The sequence below is a fragment of the Biomphalaria glabrata genome, chromosome 4, assembly GCF_947242115.1.
Source record: "Biomphalaria glabrata chromosome 4, xgBioGlab47.1, whole genome shotgun sequence".
Classification (NCBI taxonomy): Eukaryota; Metazoa; Mollusca; class Gastropoda; family Planorbidae; genus Biomphalaria; species Biomphalaria glabrata.
In genome coordinates this window covers 14,828,609-14,847,438 of record NC_074714.1, presented here as the reverse complement: position 1 = coordinate 14,847,438, position 18,830 = coordinate 14,828,609, and the positions used below count along the sequence as shown (strand labels likewise).

The window sequence follows — 18,830 nt, the reverse complement described above, 5'->3', positions numbered from 1 at the left end:
GCCATAACAATGTTATTATGTTTTTAATAAATTTCGTAATTAAAAAAAAAATATCCCTGTTCCTTTTTTTTAAATTTTATTTGGGGCCATCAAATTAACTTTTGCGAAGGACCTAAAATTATCCAAATTCGGCCCTGATGCACGACTAGATTGACAAAAGGACGTATTTTTTTTCTGAAAGGAAGGAACGTCTGTAATTTATAAGATAAGATCTATATTACGGTGACAGATCTAGTGGATTCATTGACCTCAAATAAACACAAATAAACAGAAGAGAAATGTAAAATCTAAAACACTTTAATGACACCAATTCAACAAGTAGAATTATATCTATGCAGTGGCGAAGCGAAGACATGACATGGCAGCAGAACTTTTATTTAACTATTAGCCTCTTGCGTGGTTTTGCTAAAATTCAAAGAAAACTCAAATAAAATAGATCAAACAAGATTTGCATGGAAATTCATTTACTATTTTGATTCTGTTTCAGGAAAACTTAGTAAATTATAAGTCATTCTACCATATATTGTTTCTTTTGTTTTCTATTAGTCTGATACAATAATTTAACTAAATTTTCTGTAAATCAATAAAGTATCTATGCATATTAAATCTGTTTTTTTCTGAACAATTAATGTCTCTAAAATGATATTTTGTTTAAACCAGATATGTGGGAAGCGTGGTCGAGAGACTAAGTGCGCTTGAACTTGGCTTGTCTTGGCTACCTAGAAGGGGGCTCGAGTTTCGACACCCGACTCGGGCAGAGTTGCGTTTACTGAGCGCCTAAAGGCAGCACGGAAAACCAACTCCTAGATACCCCTCCCCCCACTGGTCCACAAATGAGATTGGACCAAAGCGCTCTGAACATGCTATAAGCATGAAAGTAGCGCTATATAAAAGCTATAATAATATAGAAATAGATTGAGCATTTTAAGGTTTCATTCGTTATTATTAAACTTCTTATTCGAGGTTCGCCAATAGTGTCGACTAACTTATATTGTTGGTCTTTCGCCTGTGTTATTTAGTTTATTTGAGAGTAACCTCCATTTGAGTTATCTCCATAAGACACAGTGTGGAAGTGGTCAACACATGTTACTCTTAGGTGTTCAGCAAAAACAGCCATATTAAAAAGGCTCGAGTTCCAATCCTTTTGCTCGAGTTGGATGTCGAATCTCGAGACCCCTTCATAGGTAGTCATGACAAGCCTAATTCAAGCGTACTTAACCTCTTGACCACCCTTCCCATTAGAAGTAAAATGTTTCCTGACCAGACTAGGAACTGGGGGAGTGGTGGAGGTTTTAATAGTGAGTCATAATTTGGTTCCAATTGAGGGACTGAACTCACGTCTCTTTGTTTCTTATAAATAATATTAATTGCACAGTATCATTCACATTGATATTTTCCTTCATATTAATGGAGCAGAACTTACAGTTGCTAATCTTTGAGGTGAACTGTGATATAATATTTTAATTTATTTATTCTACTCTAGATGTTTCTTTGTTGGAGATACACTTATAGTTTCAAATCCTTTTCTCTAAAGGAGATTAAACTTGACAAATTTAAATCGTACATTGGTTAAAAAACTCATCGTTTCACATTCTATTACTAGATTTTGAAATACCAATATAACAGTTATATATGTAATGGTTCTCTTCTGTCTTTGAGGTTTTGAAAAAGATTTTACTAGCCTAATAATTCTTTTCGGAGATATTTTTGTTTTTAGATCTATGCATAAACTTATCAATGATTTTTTTTTAAACGGCGGGGACGGCTTTGGGCTTGAGTAAAAAAGTAGAATATTTTTTTTAAATCTATCAATCATTAATTATTAAAAGCAAAGTAATCGCACTGACCAAAAGTTAATTAACTAATCGAATATGTTGTTTTTTTTAAATTGATTCTTGTTTTCTAAGGTAAAAGAAATGAGTGTGCAAAATTTCAGCTTGATCAGACCGATAGACAAGAGTTGATATAAACTTTTGTCTGACCTAGGTCACGTAAAAATAGAACTAGAACATTGTGCTTAGTGTAGAAGAAACTGGTCAATTTGTATGCTAGTAATGTGACAATACAAAGACCATGAAATAGTCCAGTGTTAAAACTGATTTCCTATTGTAGACTTGTGCAGCTTGAATGGGTATGTTTCTGGTATAAAATCATTGTTTTATTCTGTGATCATATTGTAGTAGAGCTTGATGAATGTAATAAAATTTATCCTCAAATTTGGTAAGAGTATTATTATTTATTGATATTATATTTTTTTTTAGTAACGACAAAAAATCTGTATTTTAATTAAGTACAAATTCATCAAAAACCTAATAAAGTTTGAATGTGAATTTATGTATTTTGTTCATTATGTCTATATCATTAGTATTGTTATAGATTATATAACCAAATAATAAAAGAAACAAATGGGAATGAACAACTTTTTACTCTCTTGATATATATCTGTTTGAATTGTAACAAAGTAAAGTAAAGTAAAGTTCCCCTTTCAGACCTTGTGGTCTATAGGGCAGATGATGTAAAGGGCATCTGTTTCTGTGGCCTACGGTTAACGAGGGTGTCATGTGGCCAGCACAACGACCAACCGCCTTTACTTTCCCCAACAGGTACCCATTAGAGCTGGGTGGACTCAGAGGCGCCAGAAGATCCGAAATTAAAAATCCCAGTCTTCACCAGGATTCGAACCCCGGTCTCCGGTTCGGAAGCCAAGCGCTTTACCGCTCAGCCACAGCCATTTTAAGGGTAACGAACGGAGTTCAAGGGCCCTCGTAAGATATTAAAATTGTGGGATTAGTCCCCAATAAATAATTGTTAACGCTACTTCTCCCTTACGTATTCTTCTATCCACTTGATACTTTAGGGAATTACGTAGGGTACTTAACAAAACTCATTGAGTAAAGGAATTACTGGTATTTGATTATTTTTTTTTTTTGATATCTAATAAGGGAAGCAACTTGTACATTATTGATAGATATAGTTTTAAGTGCGGAGTTCTTCCCCTTTGATACGTTTTTTTTTTAGATGGATTTTTAAAAAATATTTTACATGTTTATAATCGACTTAGGTTAAAGACAAGCTTTACCAGTAACTTGCAGACAGGTGGAGGACAAAGGAATGTACATCTTTACCATCACATTTAGTTATTCACAATTGTTTCAGATTTTAATACTATGATAGATCGCTCTCTAGCGGAGTCTTTGTTCATATAGAAACACCAATAAATAGAAGAAACTATCCACAAATAATATTTTCAACACTTCAATAAATTGCACACATGTATAGTTATATATACGTGCATTGTGTAGCAAAAGAGAATAGAGGCAAAGACATTGATCATTCACCTAATGCAACTCGCAGAGGGATGCTAACACTGCCTAGATGATAATTCCGTTAACTTTTTTTTTTGGAAGATAATCTCCATTATTATTGTTATACATTTCTGGGAAACTTTTCAAGATTGTAAAATTTAAAGTCATTGTCTTATAATTGATTTCTTTTCTTTCTTTATTTTTGTCTCATAACAAACTTAAATTTGTAGCACATCCGCTGGAGTTCATGGGACTAAAAGTGTATTCTTTCGGAACACATATTTTTAGTTTTATATAATGTACGCTTAACCACATCTAAATATTTCATGCTTGTTGAGCAAAGTAACAAGCGTTTACCAACCTTCTGGGAGCATTGTGCTGACAAAAGGGGCGCTAAACCATTTTATTATTATATTTTACATTTATTTTTTATTTATGGTATTTATAATGAAGTTATACAAAGACTAACAAAAGTTGCTAATTTTGCTAGTAAATATGTCAAGACAGGTCTGAATTTCTCAGCGTGCCCCATTCCAGATAACTGTAGATCTGCGTAAATTTTGGAAACACCTAGGTCTGGGAGCGATTCTGTTATTTAACTTTAAAGTCGTCATATTATTGCATACATTTACATAAGCAACCGTAAAATATTTTTTTTAGACAAGAATATTTAGTAAGTAGTTGGGTAGGTGGATAGACAAGAAGGTGGACACTACTACCGAGAGACAGAAAGTGGATGAATTGATTGACTTATGCATGGTCTAGCTCTAGATCTCTTAAGTCATTGACAAATCAGAGCTCTGTGGCTCACTTCTGGTCTAGCTCTAAATTTCTTTCAAATGTCAAACATAGCGAGCTCTATGGCTGTATGTTTACTAGTAAAGTTCTAAGTCTCTAATAAAATTTGGTATCCATCACATTTATATTTTATTAGGGGCCATCTAATCCACCTCTCCTAGGGCCTACCTCCGGCTCTGTAAATATAGAAGTACGGGTGAATTGCCTATAATTTGATTTCTTTTTATGCCTTCACATATAGGCCTATATCAAAACACAAAATACACAACACTTAGATGGACTATAAACTCGTATGTAGGATAAATACAAAACACAGACATTGCAGATTGTGGTAAATAGTTTAATTCATGTCCATTCATGTCATGTTATGTTTCAATGTGCTCAGTGTGTTATATTATATATACAGTGAAAATTTCAAACGTGGTAGGATATATATTTGACAGCCTTTAATTATCTTATCATTATTTTGGACAAAAGTAGTCTAAAGTTCGTAAAATAGTCCCTAAATTATGTTTTCACTGTCTATATTCCTAGAGTAGCGATGCTGTTACTAAAAGGCACGTGAAAGTTAAAGTCACAGCTGACGTGTCTGAAATTAAATTAATTAGAAGTATTAGACATAGAAGAAGTATAATATATATATATATGATCTATAGAACAAATGATGTAATGGTCATCTGCTGTGGCCCATAATAACAAGGTGGTCGTCACAACGACTAACTGATTTATTTTAAACTACTATTGAAATGTACCTATTAGAGTTCGATGGACTCGGGGGAGCCCTAAAAATCCCGGAATTAAAAATCCCTGTCTTTATCGAGGTTCGATTTGGAAGCCAAACGCTTGACCACACTGTCTCCATGCCCCCCACCCTTTCCCCAACTAAACATTTGTAAAATTAGTAAAAACAAAATGGCCACTTGAGAAATCCTTTGTCAAGCGTGAATGAAATGATTATTTAAACACATCCGTTAGGCTAGACTAGAACTGAGACATATCTTTATAACAATACGTTTTACGCATATTTATTAAAATTCAAAATATTCCAATAAACACCACGTTAGCCGGAAAATACTATCAACATTTTTGTCCGGCACACGTCTAGTTTGTTGGGACGGAGGAATGAATAAGATGGTTGATAATTTGTACTTCGTAGCTTTTGACAATCGTGCTATAAATATTGAAACCTGCCGACTTTCACGCAGTTACGTTTTTATTATTTTAAACAGGAGCGGGCGTTGTGTGATACACAAATTTCATTAGCTGTGAAGCGAAGATGTAAAATTGCTTATTCAAAGTCTGAGTTTAATTGAACTGACACTAACCTTTTGAGGCGTTAGCTTCATTTGAATATTGTTTCTCAAATTCACTGGCCTTTTCATTCTTCATCCACATCTGCAATAGTGTTAATAAGATTTATACAAGTTCTGGACTGGGTAATATACAAAAAAAAAGTTGGGAAACACAGGTAATGGCAATATAAATATACGTTAAAAAGGATAGGAAATTAAACACGCAAAATATCTAAATACTTTTTTAAAAAAGCTTATTTAACCCATATCTTACTATGTACACTGATAGAATACGTTTTCAAAAAAAAATATAATAAAAAAACTATTAAAAGTTTTTTTTTTCTTTTGTTCTAGTTTAAGAACATGTTGGTCTACATTTTGCCACGTGCTGTTTGACTTTTTACAGTTGCGTTTTATTATTTTATTGCGCTTGAAAGTGACAACATTGTCAAAAATTGAAAAAATGAAACCAGTTCGGAAAATATAAGTAATAACATTTTTTTAATAAATATTTTCAAATAAAACTACTTGATTTAGAAACATTAAGTATACTAGCATCATAATTAATGATTAGGTTTAACATTTATAGCATGGTCTTTTCAAATTTTAATTTTTGTAACGTACACTCCCAGTGTACATAGCAGGATATGCCACTGTCGGAATCAATGACTGATATATGAATCGAAATAGATCATGACTTTATTTAGAACATAGATTTGTTTGTTTAAACCAATATTATCATATATTATTGCTATACAACATTAATACTCTTATAATTGCACATTATAGAACTAATTATGATGATTATAGGGTTATTATTTGAACAAATAAAAACAATAATATAATAATTCCTTTCTATATTTTTTTTGTTTTGTTTTACTTGATGCAGTTTTCCTATGCTTTAGTATTTTAACTGATTGCTTGGAATAATATTTGTTACATTAGCAAATTATAATATTGTTGATGTTTGGTTATGTGAAAAATATATTATAATAATAATTATTGATAATTATATTATTTATTTTTAGGGTCTCAAGTAAATATAAACAGTTCACAATGTCAACATTAAGAATCAAGATAAGAACCAGATTTCTGATAGTCAATACATGAACGAGACAAAAACATGATCGAGTTCCAGTGACATTAGAATCATATAATTTGTTATTAGGTCCTTGGGTTATATCATAACCTACTATGTCTACCTCTAAGACACTGTTATTTATTATCTATAATTATTTTAACAATTAAGTCACAATTTAGTATAGCTACTTATCACAAGGGAATTGAGTCTAAAGACTTTATCAAAGCTAACAATCTTGAAATATTATTATTATCATAGCTTTTAAATAGCGCTACATTCATGCTTAGAGCATGCTCAGAGCGCTTTTGGTCCAATCTCATTTGTGGACAAGTTGGGGGGGGGGGGGAGGGGGTATCTAGGAGTTGGTTTTCCGTGCTGCCTCAGTAAACACAACTCTGCCCGAGTCGGGTGTCGAACCTCGAGCCCCCTAGGTAGCCAAGCCAAGCCAAGTTCAAGCGCACTTGACCTCTCGACCACGCTTCCCAAATGATGACTGCGACCCAATGAAAAGAAGTAGAAAAAAATCGGAATGTATTATTATTACATAACTAATAAGCATATGACTATACTGCTGCAGTAGGTTTGGTTCAACTGCACTTCAAATATTAAAATCTTTGCTTATGGACATGCTCTTTGAATTTCTCACTACTGTATTATTATTTATTGTTGTAAAAAATATATCTGGATAGTAATGGTTAGTACCGGATAATGTACACTTCATGCCTATTTTTTTTTACCAAATTGTTATAATTTTTTAGTAAATAAAGCATTAAAAATATACTTTTTATGCATTAAAATGCTTAATTTGTGTGTTTTTCAATGTTATAACTAATCTGTTTTCACTTAAAGTTTGTAAAAAAAAATAAAAAAAAATTTATATACTGTTCCTTACGGGGCCACTTCCTGCTACGTACACTGCCAGTGTACATCTCACAGAATCTTTACTATATGGTATTTTTAAAAAATTATTTTTGCAATGTCTTAGTTTGACCAATAGAAATAAATATTTGATAGAAAATATATATTTAATGCAATAATAAAGTTTTGGGGGGTTAATGGGCTAAGGGAGATAACATCACTCTTACGACACCTCTTAATAATGTAGAAAGTATTCCTATTTAATATATCAATTAAAATAATTTATTGCTAATAATTAATGGACTACTTAGTAGTACTTTGTAATTTAATATGATGTGGTTGACTTCCATGTTGCCAGTGCTTCAAGAACAAGTGTGGCAACGGTGAGGACTCCATATTCACAAAACTGAAAGTCTACAGTGCTGTAGTTCTCCCGTCACTCCTATATGCATCTGAGTCCTGGATCATATGTTCCCACCACACCAAAAAGCTATAGGGAGTGTGCAGGAAAGCGCTTCCAGGGAGGCCAATACAAGCGCTACAAAAGAACTCTCAAGAGCTCCTTCAAGGAATGCGATATCGACATTCACGGCACTAGCTCTCGATCACTCTTCATGACGTGAAGCTGTGAGTCTCGGAGTCTCGAGATTTGAAGCAAGAAGAGAGGCCAGGGCGAAAGAGCGCCGAACCAACAAAAAGTTGAGAAGAAGCAGGCCTATCTGCAACTGACCAAACCCACCCATGCCAGGTATGCGACCGGCTTTTTAAAGCGAGGGTTGGACTTCACAGCCATCTTCGAGTCCATAGGAAATGAGAAATGTGCTCATCCTCGACCACGAAGGAGGAGCTATATATAACTTTGTAATTTAAATGAATACTAACGGATTAAATTAGCTTGTAAGTATCCAACATATTAATTAATTACCATTAATTATTGGAAGAAATAACTTTTACAACATTTGTATCAGACAGACGGACTGACGGAGTGAGTTGCTATAAGCTTTATAATAAAAATACACATGCATATACATTTATAAGTAGTCTACAAGATATTTACCAAAGTTTCCGGATTAAACATATATTTCTCGTCATAAGTATATGTGGCATCAGGCTTCGACTTAAATGGTGGTCTTCTGATAGGAGTGATAGTTGAATTCGTCAGGGTTCGAGTAATTGCACAGTAATATATTGAGCAATCCTGAATATTTAAATCACAATTCATTTAAAACAGCTGCGATCAGATAATTATGAATACTTTTGACTAACAAATAGAATACTATCTAGTGAACTACATTTATTATTTGAAGAGGGATACATTGTCCTTAAATACATTATGACCTTTAGTGGTTTTGTTGTTAACTTGCATATTTATATTTCTTGCTGTCTAAACAAACAAGTAACAAATCAAGAAAATTTGAAACACATACTTAAAAAAAAGCTTATATTAAGTTAAATTCTATCAATTAGTTTGGATCAGTCATCTAATGATATATGTGACCAATTGTTTTTGTTTAGATTTTAACTTTCCCACTGCGATATGATTCTGTCATCTGTCTGGGCCAGTTCGGAAAGGGGGACGGAAGAAGGGGGGGTTATCTTGGTGAATGTTCACATGATCGTTTTTTAAATGCATAAAAAATGTTCACTAAGGGCTCAAGAGTCATCAAGGGGACTAATTCAACTTATATCACCATATGTCAAGTACAAGTTCCTTTCCTTGGTCAAGATATTAAACAAAATAATTAATAACCATTAGCTAATACAGTAATTCTTTTTTTTATTCTTGTGTTGTCAGGTAAAAGAAATAACTGTGCACAATTTCAGCTTAATCCGAAATTGGGTGTGGGAGACATAACGAATACAAAATATTTACCATACAGACAGCGTGACTTGATATAAGCTTTGTAAAAATTTTTTTATTTTTTTATACAATGAATTCCTCTAATATGAAGCTAATGTTAGTCTATAATTTCCAAGTCTATCAATTTCCTGTAATGATTCAATATAACTATGATCCTACACTATTGTATCATAGTTCAGCTCATTTCTACATAATTTTCATTTACGTCTATTTATTGATTCATCTCTTTAATGAACAAAAAAAAAACATTTGAAGTAAATGTGGGAATTCTCACTAAACCATATTTTTAAAAAGACCAAATTTTCTTTTAAGATAATTATATACAAAAAAATATAACTGCTAAATCTGTCTTGCCAATAATATAATCTTTTTTTTTTTTACAAAAATATACACAAAGTGTCAAATTGGCAAGAAAATCGTAATACCTGTGTTCGAAATCCGTGTCAAGGTTTCACTCTTTATACCGAACCAACTAAAGTTTGCTATCTAATTAGAGGTCGTGTAAAAGACATATACAATCGTTTTTAGAAGCATTTAATAAAAAAGATATTTAAATCAAACACATACAGGTAATAATTACCGCCTCTAAAGCTGTAGGCCTTATGTAATTAAATGTGTAATACATCTTGACTCTAACTATAATAAGTCAGAGCGATTTTGTTTAGCGCGATTTCATACTTTTAGCTTTCTTATTGCGCTATGACCCATCACTTGTCTGGACCAGTTGGGAAGGGATGTGGAAAGGGGGGTATCTGTCTGAATGTCACCGTAATCACATTGAAACAAAAAGTGTTGTACGACTAGAATTCGAAATCAGGGCACAGGCCTCCTCAAGGGGACTAATTCAACTTACTCCATCACATCTGTCAAGTAAAATTTGCTTCCCTCGTTTGATAACAAACAAAATTATTAATTACCAATAGCTAATTAAAAAATTGGTTAATTCTTAAAAATTGATTCTTGTTTTGTCAGGTATAAAAGATAATTGTGAAACATTTCATCCTGTTCCGAGATTGCGAGTGGGAAAAATCACATGTATAATCTTTTTACCAGACAGACAGACAGACAGACATTGTAAGTTGTAAAGAACTTCTTACTGAATCAATTGTAGCCAAATGTTGATTAAATTTTTCAGGACATCTCATCGGGTAGGACGTACTACTGTCATCGCTTTTTTCCAGACTGCTTTTAGCCTCAAGCACTGCAAGTGGATTTCCTTTACACATAGACAGAAAAAAGCAAGATTACAAAAAAAGTTAGTTTTATCACTTAAACTTGAGCCGCACCCAACTGATCCGCCCATAGGTCCGCCATGCAGGTTTCAAGGATATCATAAAATATCAATGTATTACAATATACCAATATTCACAATCCTCTTTATCTATATACAAAATGCTTAAGCTGAAGCATTACTTCCTGCGACCAGTCAGATCCAATGCACGAGCCCTGCATGTCGACTGTCTGAATACGTTTAGTGTAAGCAATGCATGATCTGTTACATGTGGACAAAGACATTTGTAGCAACATTAGATTCTAGCTAAGTATGTATAACTAGCTCTAAATTCTTAGATAACAAACTGAAGCTATAATTAGACCTAGATCCTCCGGGCCATTCTGAGCTTTGGGCGGCTAACTGCCTTCATAAAGATCTGTCACTAGCAATGTCCACTTCTCTAAGGTCCTCCATGAGAGTGTAGCGCTCCGTTAAGGACGTCCCTGATTGCGCTTTCCTCATATTGGCACCCACGTCATCGCAACTCTTGGTATGCAAAATTCCTTCTTCTGTCAGAGGAAATGTCCCGCAAACATCATGGGACGCTCGTTCACAACCTCATTAAGGAGTCGACTCCCAGCTCGGCATATGATTTCCTTGTTTGAGAGCCGATGTCTATAACTGACTCCTAAAATACGTATTAACCATTTTCGGTGAGCCACGTCTAGTCTTTTCTCAATTTTGGCAGAGTACTTCCATGTTTCGTATGCATACGTTGCTTTTGGGATGACGATTGTGTTAAGAAGGTGTATTTTCGTCAATAGTAGAATAGAATGGCGCGTCCAAACAAACAACAAACAGGCCGCAGCCTTTGGAAAAATGTTACTCGCCTTTTCTATTCGGCACCCAACTGTCATGGTGGGCGAGCCCATCGTTAGCTATGATGCTGCCTGGGTAGGTTAACTTATTCAACTCTTCAAGCTTTGACTCGCCAAGTCTGATGGGTTGAGGTCTCTTCTTTTTAAATAGATAGACCCAGAATATAAGGAGTGTTTAAGTCAAGGAATCTACGTAAAATAGATACTACATACTTGTCTCTGTTTCGAAAGTACTAAGTGGTAAATGGTACGTTTTGTGTGTATTTATAAGTACCCTAATATTTATTTTTAATGTTAAGTAGTTTGTTTTCAGTTAAATACAGACACACATTTAGGTAATAAATATATAGTTTTGTAACATTACTAGCAAGATATTATCCACTACCCGCGGCTCTAAATATGCATATCAATGGTATAGTCACTGATATATTGTATTAGAAACAATTAAACAAAATAATAATGTTAGAAGTAAAGCGAGTGCGTGAATATAAAAATATTAAGAATTGAGCTTAAAAAAAAAGCAAATTGACCAAATTAAGAATTGTAAGTTTTTTTCGGCGCATGCGTGACCTTTCGGTCTTGTCTAATAATGAAAGCGCGAGATGAATGGGACATTAAGTACGTCAGGACGTCTAAATTTGGAGATATAAGGAACGAATTACGTAAAAATGCTTTTGAAATATAAATTTGAAGGTTAATTTTATTAAATATTTAAATGAATGGACTATGTTTTGTATTTTTATGTTTTTATGTTTACAACCACAAGTCGAAATGTAGCCGCAATATTGGAAGATACAAAAGATGTTGACATTTTCAATAACTTTTGTAATAGATTTTTTTTAGCTGTGACAGTTAAACAGACTGACTACAAATAGCTAATAGCAGGTTTTCCTCTTCTGGGAGAAGCTAAACAGAGTAACTTTAAGCATAAAAAACACATTAACCAATTTAAGGAAGGTGAATAGTGAATATCTTTATGATTCAGACTACATAGAATTGCGTTACCTGATTTGCAAGAAAAAAATCCTCCGAAAGGTATCGCTCTTTCTTTAGGGGCATCACTTAAACACAAACTCATGTCCGTTAAAATACGTCTTGGATAGAAACCAGACGGGCATGTCTAGAATATGGAATAGAACAGTTTTCAAGAAAAATTGAACTTAATATGTGAATGCAAATAATGCAAACAACTAGCTTTGTTACGCTTCGTAAACACTCTTTAAACAAATGTATGATTATTAAAGCTAGTGATAGGAATTGTGACGATTATGTTTATTACTACTTATGTAAGATTTAAGAACTGTAAAAGCAACATACTATAATCATATAAGCTTCTGTTCAGATATTATTTAGGCCTTGTCACAGTCCAGTTTTAGAACCTCTGTGACATGAAGTGACACTCAGTCACCTATTGTAACATTCCGTGCGGGCAAGCACGAGGTTATGTGTAAGTTAAAGGACTCTAAAATAAGGGTCAAAGTTAGTTAGTGAAGAACTCCAGCAGAGAGTGGATGTACGATTTTCTCTGTCTGTAATATGTACCTTAATGAATTTGATTTAATGTTAACTTGAGAGTTTTCTTTGGATTTATATTTTGAACATTTCATTAATGTGATTACTTATTCCACATGGCATGGACAGCCAGTATTTATTGGTGTATATTTTGTGACGGCTGAAGTCGCCAGTATTTTCTGTAATTTATCCTATAAATAATAAACGTTAAGTCTGCTACCAGTGTGTTCATCAGTAATTCAAAATGTTGTCATTGGAGACTTTAGTATATTAGTAATGTTGCGCACTTGCAAATCTAGTGCGTCTAATATAGTACATCGTTAAGAGGAGTATCATAGCCGTACCAGAAGAGGTACCTACTACACACGGACGCACCCACGCCGCTACGCCTACAGCCAAAACCAGGTAGCGACATTTGGTGGCCAGTATGGCTGTTAACTAACAGTATGGACCTACAACATAGGTGACACTTGGCCTTTGGTGACCAGCAAAGGAGTCTTAAAAGGATCTCAATCGTTTCTATAGTAAACAGCGCAAGACTACACGTTAGACCGGTACTTTTTTCTCAAGATGGCGGCTAGCTAAACAAGTACGAAATCCAGCCTGCCCACAAGATCCATTCTAGTAACACCTGCATCCTGAGATCCATTCAACGCCAACCCTGTTCCTAGATCTACCTCTGACACCTGTCCGGTGTGAAACAGAAGACGACTCGATTCCTATCTAGAGCTACAGATGTCGTCTGAAAGAAAGAGCCATACCATTCAAGACATCGCTTGATGACACTAATGACAGATGCACCGCTTCATCACTAGATCTAGTGCTCGCCACTATTCATCATCGTGGATTACTTTGAAGTACTAGACAGAACTTGTATCAACTATAAATTTGAGCATTTGAGCCATCTTATGGCATTGAACTGGACAATTTTTCTACTACCACTTTAACGCTCATAGTGACGTGTATTCTTAAATTGGATTACCTATACATGGATTATCATTCTTAAATTGGATTACTTATACATGGATTATCATTCTTAAATTGGATTACCTATACATGGATTATTAGCGAACCACCCAAGCTATTTGAGGATTAAACTACACGAGTCAACAAGAAAAAAGTCTGTAAGTCATTACTAACAAATTAAATACATGCATATGATTATAAAGTACATGGATTTTGCTTTGATACAGCAGTAATTAAATTTGATTGTTAGTAGAGTTAGTAATTGATAACTCTTGGCATTTTTGGAGCCATAATTTAATGTCATTTTTCTAAGTGTTCTTTTAAGGGTGGCTGGAGAGGGACTATTGTATGAACTATCATAACAATAGGATCTATTAGGGTCTATCCTATTTGTTCTTTAACCTCTATAAGGCCCAATGCGTTTGAGGCTCTCCTTGTTGGTACGGAGGTCATAGAATATAGTGGGAAAATATTTATTTAGCTGTTGAGTCTTGTTTGCATTTCTGTCAGTGTACTTAATCTGTATCTATATTGTTGTTTGTTTAAAAGTCCTGTATCCACATATCTGTATTTCTCCTGTCACATTTCTACTTTTTATTAATTTCTTTAAAAGCAGACTGTGTTGTTCTCTATATTGTTTCTGTGTTTGTCCTTTTTACTTATACTGTATATATATTTTTCTTGTTTCTTCTACTAATTTACATTTTTTTACTATTTTACTTTGGCACAACAGCACACATGTATAACATATATTGATATTTGTGAATATTGAATTTGAATAGTTTATAATTGAGTAACTGAGTAAATTTTGATCTAGATCTATACATTGGACAATTATCACTACATTCTTTCATTACATTGTAACCACTGATTGAATTTTTTATATTATTGTGTAATATACACATGTTAAATAATTGAAACACATTGTATTGACAAGTATAACACAGTACATTTTTCTTCCCTCACTTAACTACACAAAGCATTAAACATGTCTTCCTATGACAAAATCTTAGAGCTAGTGAAAATCATGGAACTAGAAGGGGATGAGAAAAAGGAATTTATCAAAAAAGAATTAGAAAAGGCTGAAAAGAAAGAAAGGGAAGAAAAAGATAGAATAGAAAAGAAAGAAAGGGAGGATAAAGATAGGGAAGAAAGAGCTGCTGAAAGAGCTCATCAGAAAACATTAAAAGAACTAGAAACTAAACAAAGAGAAAGCCAAGACAAAGTAGAGTTAGCTAAACTAGAAGCTGCCAAAACAAATTCCAACATTAATACCCAACAGTCTACAACAAAGCCATTCATCTCCAAATTCCACAAATACAATTCTAAAGATGAAACACTTGAAAACTATTTAGTCCAATTTGAGCATATAGCCTCAACCTATAGTCTTAACAATGAGGACATGGCCAAACACCTACTAGCAAATTTGTCCGGAGAACCCCTCAACATCATTTCCACTTTAACTGTAGACCAAAAGAAAGACTATGCAGCAGTAAAGACTAGATTATTAGAACACTTTGGAAAAAATTCAGACTTTTATCGTAAGCTGTTCAGGGACACTAAATTGAAAAAAGATGGGGATTTCAACAGGATAATATTCGACATGAGGACTAACATGATAAAATGGTTAGAGCTAGCAAAATGTGACATCAAAGACCCGACACAAATCCTAGACATGCTACTCATTGACAATGTCCTCAACAACGTGACAGACTTAGTATTTACTTTCCTTAAGGAAAAGAAGATCAAGACAGAGACTGAACTGATAACGAATCTAAATCTATTTAAAGACAGTCACCCTGGACACACGATTGACAAAAGAGACCTACACCAACTAGTAGCCACAGCAACAACATTCAACAATAACAACAATGACAAATTCAAATGGTCCAACACCAAGACTTGTTTCAATTGTGGGAGAAAAGGTCACGTAAAAAACCAATGCAAAGCTCCTATAAACTACAATAACAATTACAGATACAGAAGTTACACTAGTTTCCACAACCCAAACAGCTACAAACAAAACAACAATAATTACAATAATAGACCACATAGACTACACCAGAGTGCAAGTCCCAATGAAAGAAGAAATTTTGCAAACAGTTATCAACACAATAGCTATAATAGCAACAACAGGCAATCTAGGAGGGACACATACAACAATCAGTCTAATAACCATCTACACAGAAATAATAATAGTCATGACAATAGAGAAGAATTAACAGCCTACATGCATTACAATAAGCCAAAATTAAACCTATACCCCTCATACGTAAACGGAATTAAAGTAGAAGCCCTCAGAGATACAGGAAGCAGTGCCATATTAATACATTCAAAACTAGTAAAACCAGATCAAAAACTGCCAGAAAAGATCAAACTTACATATGCTAATCAAAAGAAATTTGATATTTGTGATACAGCCAGAGTACACCTAGATACCCCATGGATAACTGGAGAAGCAGATGTTATTATTTTAGATTCACCAGCACAAGATTTAATAGTTGGCAATGCCAATGGTGTAAATGATTTAAGTAAAGAAGAAATTATGGAATGGGCAGCAAAAAAGGGTGAAATTTGTGAACTAGATACAAGTCCTACTACAAACCACTTAACTAATGATAACATTATTAGAGTAGAGAATCTATCAGGATACACTAGATGGCAAATAATTATGGGAGAATTCAGCAATGTAGCACATGTTAAATGGGTAGATATAAGAACTCAAGATAGATCAAATAAAATTGCATTTGTACACTTAAACACAGTAGAAGATTGTTATAGAATTATTAAAGCATTCAATAATAAGTTATTTAGAGGAAGATATATTAATGTCAAATATGAAAATGTTTAACTTCACAATGTAATTAGAAACAACCATTTTCAATTAGGTCAACCTGACATTTTTTCTTGCCATTTTTCAATTAAGTCATGACACTTTATTGTTACACTTTTCTTTTGGGTCATGATGACATTTATGCTTATGATCAATAACAGATCATCTATTTTCTACTCATTGTATTTTATTGTCAACTTGTAATATGACAAATGCCAGATGTGTTTATTTTGTGTGTATATATTGTATTTCATTACTGATTGTGCACAGCAATGTAAACAATGAGATGTAAACAACAGTGAACTACTTGAACTGTTGACCTGAATCTTTTTTTCATAACAACTCACAGATGTAAATATTGTCTAAAATTTTTTACACACCTGAATACTACAATGAATGTTTATAAACATGGAAATTTGTTTACTATTGTACTTCAATACTACACTCAGACTATTTATAGTAGTCTTATGCAAGATCAACCTTGAACTGGATTGACATGTATCTGAAATTTTTTTTTTATTTCATTTTTCTTGATGATGGCAAAACTTAGAATAATATTTTGACACAGCACATCACAGTTGTAAATACATATGAAATTTTTTTTTCTCTGTAATAATTTTGAGTAAATTTACTCAGTGTGTCAAATGATACACATTGATAATGTTGTGCATCTACAATTATAGTAAAACATTGGATGTGGAATAACTTGTATATTTTTCTCTTTTTTATATTCATTAGCATGTGATTGCATGTACAAATATTTTTTTTTCAGTACAAATGTATGCATAAAGTTTGTTAACACTTGATGGAGGTACTTCTCATTACAATTAATGTTACATTTCAGTGATTTTGCTTTCAATGAATTAAGTATATAAATGATTTTTTTTGGACTCAGTAATTTATATGATGTTATACATAATTACTAAGATTATATAAGATGATATGAGCAATTGGAGTGAACTTACAGCACTTGATAGAATAATGGACTAAGCTCACATATATTGTACAGTGATATATATTTGTCAAAGATTTTTGGTCAAAAATCTTTTTGGAGTGTGGGGCGTATGTCACAGTCCAGTTTTAGAACCTCTGTGACATGAAGTGACACTCAGTCACCTATTGTAACATTCCGTGCGGGCAAGCACGAGGTTATGTGTAAGTTAAAGGACTCTAAAATAAGGGTCAAAGTTAGTTAGTGAAGAACTCCAGCAGAGAGTGGATGTACGATTTTCTCTGTCTGTAATATGTACCTTAATGAATTTGATTTAATGTTAACTTGAGAGTTTTCTTTGGATTTATATTTTGAACATTTCATTAATGTGATTACTTATTCCACATGGCATGGACAGCCAGTATTTATTGGTGTATATTTTGTGACGGCTGAAGTCGCCAGTATTTTCTGTAATTTATCCTATAAATAATAAACGTTAAGTCTGCTACCAGTGTGTTCATCAGTAATTCAAAATGTTGTCATTGGAGACTTTAGTATATTAGTAATGTTGCGCACTTGCAAATCTAGTGCGTCTAATATAGTACATCGTTAAGAGGAGTATCATAGCCGTACCAGAAGAGGTACCTACTACACACGGACGCACCCACGCCGCTACGCCTACAGCCAAAACCAGGTAGCGACAGGCCTCAGTACACCTTTCTTAAATTATGTTAAAGTAAAGGGACACAAAAAATTACACCCTTTCTGAGGCGACCTCCAACTGACCACAGTTGCAGCATATTTCGAATGGCTTTAAAAGGAAGAAAAATAATTTACATTACGTCAAGTAGCCTTGTTAGACTAAAAATTTAGAGTGCTGAGACGAGGTTTAATAGACATCGTTGAATGAATTCTTTGAGCATTTTACACTAGTAGTAGTAAGACCAATAATGTCTTTTTCAATACGACAGAGTTGACTTGGGCCAATAGACATTGGTGGACGAGTTCTTACAGCATTTTGTTAATGGGATCATTCAAAATAAAGTCAAAGGAAAAAAAATCTTTTCACTTTTACTCCGTCACATTGCCTTGTTAGACTAACAAATGTGTTTTTCAACACGAGAGAGTTGAAAAGGGTTAATAAACATTTGCGCACGAGCTGTTGTATCTTTTGCGTCAATGAAATACCAATATATTTTATTCATAATCCCTATCCCGGAATAACATAATACAAATAATTACACTTTTGGGATGTTTCAGTATGAAAATTAAATATACCATAACTTAGAGCAAACATTTTTA

General features: G+C 33.5%; 1 protein-coding gene across 1 annotated transcript in view; it reads right to left on the bottom strand.

The window, feature by feature from the left end:
- Positions 1–4,422: 4,422 nt before the first annotated feature.
- LOC106062302 (macrophage-expressed gene 1 protein-like) overlaps positions 4,423–18,830 on the bottom strand; it is a 49,152-nt gene continuing 34,744 nt past the window's right edge. The window contains exons 12-16 of the mRNA XM_056026345.1: positions 12,292–12,406; positions 10,293–10,411; positions 8,392–8,532; positions 5,429–5,498; positions 4,423–4,692 (exon numbers count right to left, since the gene is read on the bottom strand). Of these exons, the coding sequence (XP_055882320.1) occupies positions 4,634–4,692; positions 5,429–5,498; positions 8,392–8,532; positions 10,293–10,411; positions 12,292–12,406 (504 nt within the window). The 3' untranslated portion in view covers positions 4,423–4,633. The remainder of the gene's footprint in view (positions 4,693–5,428; positions 5,499–8,391; positions 8,533–10,292; positions 10,412–12,291; positions 12,407–18,830) is intronic.